The following is a 5,773-nucleotide window of genomic DNA, read 5'->3' as shown; positions in this document are numbered from 1 at the left end:
GCGGGGCCCTGTAGCTGTCGCCGCCCGCGCTCCCGCGCCGCTCCCCACCTCGCCTGCGCCCGCCCGAGCCGACCGATCTCCGAGCACCGGCCTCCAGCGAGCCGCGCCGCGCGCCGACGGAGCGGACATGGGCAGAGCGATGGTGACCAGGCTGGGGCTGGGGCTGCTGCTCCTGGCACTGCTCTTACCCACGCAGGTGAGGCCCTGGCGGCCTGAGGGGGTCGGGGGCCGCGCCCCCAGGGGCTTGTGGAGTCCCTCCCTGGTGCCAGGCACTGAGTTAAAAATGCCGAGCCAAGGAGGTGGGAAGCCACCAGAACTGGGAGAACTGTGGCTACCTGGCCAGGGGGAAGCTCAGTGCAGCCCCACGTCCGGTCCCGCGCGCGTGGCCCCTCCTCCCCGCGGCGGGCCGCACAAAGAGAGGGCTCGGCCCCGCGGGGCGCGCTGCTCCCGCCGTCCCGCGCCGGCGGGCTGGCCTCTCGATCCAAGGAAGCCGGCTGTGGAGCTCTGGTTCGCACCCCATCCTGGGCCGCTCGGGGCTGAAGCCCAGGCGGCGACCTGGCCCGGATGCTGCGCTCTCGGCCGGCGACCCCTGTCCTCTCCAGATGGACAGGCTCTGGGGCGGCGGCGCGGCGCACGCTTCTGTCCCGTCTGCGCTAGGCTTTGTCCTGGTCCCCGCCACGGCCTCTTCCTTTCCACACCGTCCGTCCCGAGACCCGACCTCGCCCCCAGCGCCCCCAGCGCGGGCACCCGGAGTAGCGCTGCGCTCCGGAGGGTGATGTGCGCGCCCTGAATGGGACCAGGGGCTGCGCCCGGGGACCCGAGTGGGGGTGGGGAAGGAGCCAGTCGCTCGGGCCAGGACGGCGGGAGCACCCGGGTGGCTTTTCACCACCTTGGGCTGGCTTTTACAGCCCCGAAAGTTGGGCGCGCTGGGTCTCGGCCCCAGCCACCCAGCGTCCAGGCTCACCAGGGAGCGCAGCCGAGTGTGGGGCGCTCTCGGGCTTTCCCACAGCGGGCCGCGTAACTGTACCCTATTGTCTGGCTTCGGGTCGCCTGCGCTCCGCGCTCCTGAGCCTTTCTCAATTCCCCTGTGGGGGAAGGGCGGGGCCGCCCGAAAACGAGCTGGTGACCCTCACCCAGGTCCCATGTCGCCTTTCTAAAAGGATTTTTCCCTGAGGTGGGTGGGATTTTTATTTTTAAGAAAGAGGCTTTAATTAAGCTAGTACAACTAGCTTGGTAGAGGTTTTATTTTATTTTGATTTGTTGAACACTAGCAATTTAATGAACATCTTTTTTTGGTGGTGTAGAGGACCCTTAGATTCTCAGATGGATGCTCTGGGTTCTTAAAAAGACGTCACCTGCCGTGCTGAAGCTCTTTGTATGAATTAGAACAAGGATCCCAAACCAGGTCCCCCCAACAGGCGCCCTGGTTTAGTTAATCTGCCATAGTAAAGGTTGCCTTTTAGCGGGAGTGCTATTTCTTAATTGGACGGGATCAGTCTTACAGTCGATGCCCAATAAGTGTATTTGACTGGATCAAGAATTCTGTTGTGGTTAGACTTGTGTAGTCAGTATTTGCTTAATGGCCTTTTGGGTTGTACAACAAAAGGAACTAGTGCTGATGTAGGCGGGCTTTATTTTGGATTAATAGTCAGCCGAATGTACGTGTGGCCCGGACTTGCTTGGTGCCACATCCCCCCTCCCCTCTGTAATTGGAGGCCCTCCTAAACCCTCCCTTGCAGTTCCAGCGATCTGCCTTTGTTCCATGACAAAGGCGAGATTATCACGTGCCCCACTGGACTGTGCATTTGTGGCTCGAAAAATCGTGGTGGATGATGCCACTCAGATGCCAGGACACTAAGAAAACCTTGGTTCTTGGCGACAGCACTGAGCTAGTGACCAGGCAGGAGCCTGCTGCTGCTGAAATTCGACACCAAACCCCCCTGGTGTCTTTTATGTGAAGTCATTCTGAATAGAGGGTGCTTTGAGTGGAATCACTTTGCCTCAAAGCAAGAACTCATTATGTTTTTTCAATTTAAAACAAATACTGTGACCATTTTTGAGAACAGTTATAATTTTAAGATTTCAAAGGAGCGGATAAGATACCCAATGACCCCCTTAAAGGCAAAGGTAAGTTACCCAGGCTGTGTGAAATGAGTCTGTGAAGGTTACCTAGCACATCTAGGATAGATAGGGACCGATTATTTCTAGTATCGTAAGTTACAAGTGTAATATTTTAAAGTCTAAATTTTTAAGGTAACTTTAAAATGTTCCTCTTTCTAGAAAAATAGAGGCAACGTTAAAGCAGTAAGCCCGTATTATCTCAAAAGCTGGATTAGTAAACTTGGCTTTTAATCCCTTTATATAGCATTAAAAATAGTCATACTTTTGGGAGTTAAAGTTGCTGAAAAACTTAGTTTTTATTCTTGTTGCTGCTTGCATTTTTAGATATGTATAGGCAGTTAGTATTTAAACTAACGAGAATAACCTTGGTGGGACTGAGCAGAGATTCAGAATTTAAGGATGTGGGTGGAAGAACAATGGGGGAAGAGCAATCTCTCAAATACCTCAAGGGCCTGGGTGGAAAGCGTGTGGTTAGCATGTACGAGGCTGTGTTCAAGTCGCAGCACTGCAAAAATGAATGCATGAATAGATAAATAATTGCAACCTTTGTTGTAGAGTGTTGTGGAGCTAGAAATTCATGAGAGTAACTTTTTGTGTATTTTAGATTTATTCAAACCAAACCGCTGCCACGCCACCTTCAAGTAACGCCTCCCAGAACACCTCCACTGTCCCAAATCCAACCAATGCCACCACCAAGGCAGGCAGCGGTGCCCTGCAGTCAACAGCCAGTCTCCTTGTGGTCTCAATCTCTCTTCTACATCTGTACTGTTAGAGACTCTGGCCAAGAAACGTCTCTACTTCCCCATCTTGTAAACCCAGTCCACATGGCGACTGCAAGTCCGGTGTGGCGAGGAAGAAATCTAATTCCACACCTTATGTTATTGACGCAGAAAATAATGAGAGTTCCAAATTTGATTCATTCCAAGGACGTGTGAAGGGATTGACAGATGATGAATGCCAATATTAAATCTGCTGGATATTTTTTGGTACAAGATGAAGAGAGAGAACATCCAAGATTGACCATGATTTCTTCGATTATGGCTTAAGAAAAATGGACGCTTAAAACTCTACCTTGAAAACAAGAATAGATTTTATCTAGAAATAAAAGATGGGATGTGGAATGGAGATTCAGTTTTCATTTGGTTCATTAAATCTCTAAGGCCATAAAACAGTTACATAATATAAAAAGCTTCCATATGCTATTTATATGTACATTAGAAGGATCTACCAGGTGTTACTGTAACTCCTCAATGTGTCTCAGCAGTACTAATTTAATGCTGATATCCTCTAGGTAAAATTTTGCATTGTTAAGCTATCACTGTTTTCCTAGGAACTGAACTCTTTTTTTTCTCTGCCCTCTGTGGCTTTGGATTTGACATTACATTTGACTTTGTATGTAGTAATTGACATGTGCCAGGGCAACGGTAGACTGGAATCCATCCCCAAATCCAAGCATCTTGAGTAAATCTTTCCAAAGTGAAATGGTAGACATCCCCCGCCCCCCAAGTTTCACTCAACAAACACACCAGATTCATCTAGCTAAACTGATTCCAAAGAGTAGACTTACATGGACCTCCACTAATTTCAAAATACTGCTTTTTAAATTTCTGTAGATGTTGAATACTTTTCACAACTAAAAACAGTCTGTTTTGCAGATAAAATGAAAAATCTGGAAATGAGGTAGGCAAATAGCAAAGGAGCGAAAACTAAATAAAAGCATTTGGGAAGCGAAGGCTGGAAGCTAACTTGCATTAAATTTGCAAAACCTTTTATACTTTTTCTGTAAATACTTTTTTTAAAAAAAAAAACTGGATCACAATAGCCACCTTTGGAACACGTTCTGTTCTCAGTCCATATTTTTAGGTAGTTAGAACTGGTCCTAAGCCTTGATTTTTGCCATAAGTCTTTTACAACTGTCTTGATACACAGAACCTTTAAAAAAAAAAAAAACACCCTGAACCCTTCGTTCGCATGGTCACACACTGATGCTTACATGTTCCCCAGTGTCTAATAGGACCACAGTAGTCTTGATATAATCCAAGTTATTTCCTGCCCATCTTTAGAAATCTACACGGGAACAACCAGACGAGACTGGTCTGAAGCCGCTGTGTGTGTGAATGAACACTCCCTCTTGCTTCGTATCTGAATGCTGCACATCTGTTTGGATTGTACATTGTGTTTGTGTATTTATGCTTTGATTCATAGTAACTCCTCATGTTATGGAATTGATTTGCATTGAACACAAACTGTAAATAAAGAAATAAATGGCTGAAAGAGCAGTCGGTTGAATTTGAAGTATTTCTGCAGGAGTACTTTGGGTGATGATGGTCTTGTATCTGTTAATTTAAGCCATTACGGGTACACCTCACTGTTAACCTATTAACTGGAAAATGACAGTTGATAGCTGTTGGTCTATTTCTGCCTTGCTGTAGCTAGCAGCAGGTTTTGACCAGAGAATGTTATCCAAAGTCAGCAGCTTTAAGATAGTTCCTCACTTAACAACTATTTGCTGTATGCCAGTGACATGCTGGGTGCTGATGACTGAATGCTGAACTACTAGATAAAGGCTCCTAGTTGAGGAAGTGTGTGATGAATAATCCCTGGAGTGTCTCATAGTACCCCGGGGGAAACACTGGGCTGCTAAGAGTGGCCCATGGGTTGAGAGAATGAGTGGTTTGGGGCATTGGAATGGACATCTGGAATACCGAACAGTTGTAAGAAGATCAGAGGAGTCAGGCATGGCGGCGCATGTCTGTAGTCCCAGCACTTGGGAGGCTGAGACAGGAGGGTGGATCACTGCAAGTTCAAAGGTTGGCCCGAACTACATAGTAAGACCCTGTTGGAAAAAAAAAAAAAAAAATCAGAAGAGAATTCCTACTGGAAAGAATGGCATGTGTCAAGTCTTCTAGTCAGAACCACTTTCTATACCTGCCCTGAGATCCACAAGTCACCTTTGTTTCCTAAATTGTCGCTCCCATCTGCTCCTTTTACACCCCTGAGTTCCTTTAACATGTCGGGTGTTCCAAGGACTCCTAGCGTCTTCGTTGTGGTCTGCAGCCATCAGGAAAGACAGGGTGGAACTTGGGATAGTGGGATCTCAGACCTTGGGTGGAATTCCTTCCCCAAGGAACCTCATTTGAGCTAAGGGCTTTCAATTGGTGGAGCTGGACCCCTCTAGATTATCCAGGACAGTCTCATAGTAATCACATCTGCAAAGTACTTCATGGCAATGCAAAGTATGAGGTTAGTGTCTGGTTTAGTAACTGAGGACTAACTACCCTGACACACGAACTGTCATAGTCCACCCTTTGTCAGTTTGACATCTGAGCATCTCTCTGTGTCCCTCTCACTTACTAGGCAAGTACTCTACCACTTACTACATCCTTAAGCCTTTTTAAAAATTGTATTTAAAAAGATGGGTGTGGTGGCACATGCCTGTAATCCTAGCACACGGGAGGCTGAGGCAGGAGGATTGCTATGAGTTCAAGGCCAGCCTGAACTACGTAGCAAGACCCTGTGTCAAAAAACAAAACAAAAACAAAGGAAACCCCCGCCCAAAAAGAAATTATTTGAGACAAGAGTCTCACTAAGTTGCTTGGGCTGGCCTCAGGATTCCTGAGTAGCTAGGACTGCAGGTGTTTGTCACTGCACC

The 5,773-nt window shown here is 47.7% G+C and overlaps 1 protein-coding gene across 1 annotated transcript; it reads left to right on the top strand.

Moving 5' to 3' along the window:
* Positions 1 to 44: 44 nt before the first annotated feature.
* Positions 45 to 4,400, top strand: Cd24 (CD24 molecule). Its single transcript, XM_005377835.1, has 2 exons — positions 45 to 196; positions 2,726 to 4,400. The coding sequence occupies exons 1-2, from the start codon at positions 128 to 130 to the stop codon at positions 2,891 to 2,893; spliced, it is 237 nt and encodes a 78-aa protein (XP_005377892.1). The 5' UTR covers positions 45 to 127; the 3' UTR covers positions 2,894 to 4,400.
* Positions 4,401 to 5,773: the final 1,373 nt, after the last annotated feature.

The sequence above is a fragment of the Chinchilla lanigera genome, unplaced genomic scaffold, assembly GCF_000276665.1.
Source record: "Chinchilla lanigera isolate Chin_1 unplaced genomic scaffold, ChiLan1.0 scaffold00010, whole genome shotgun sequence".
Lineage (NCBI taxonomy): Eukaryota > Metazoa > Chordata > Mammalia > Rodentia > Chinchillidae > Chinchilla > Chinchilla lanigera.
The sequence above is the reverse complement of the archived record's forward strand: the minus strand, read 5'-3'. Positions and strand labels throughout refer to the sequence as shown.

What these genes read in the sequence shown, in the direction of transcription:
- Cd24 (XM_005377835.1), top strand. Translation starts at nt 128, where the DNA reads ATGGGCAGAGCGATGGTGACCAGGCTGGGGCTGGGGCTGCTGCTCCTG. An exon ending in CACTGCTCTTACCCACGCAG is followed by an intron (nt 197 to 2,725) that starts GTGAGGCCCTGG and finishes TGTGTATTTTAG; the next exon opens with ATTTATTCAAACCAAACCGC.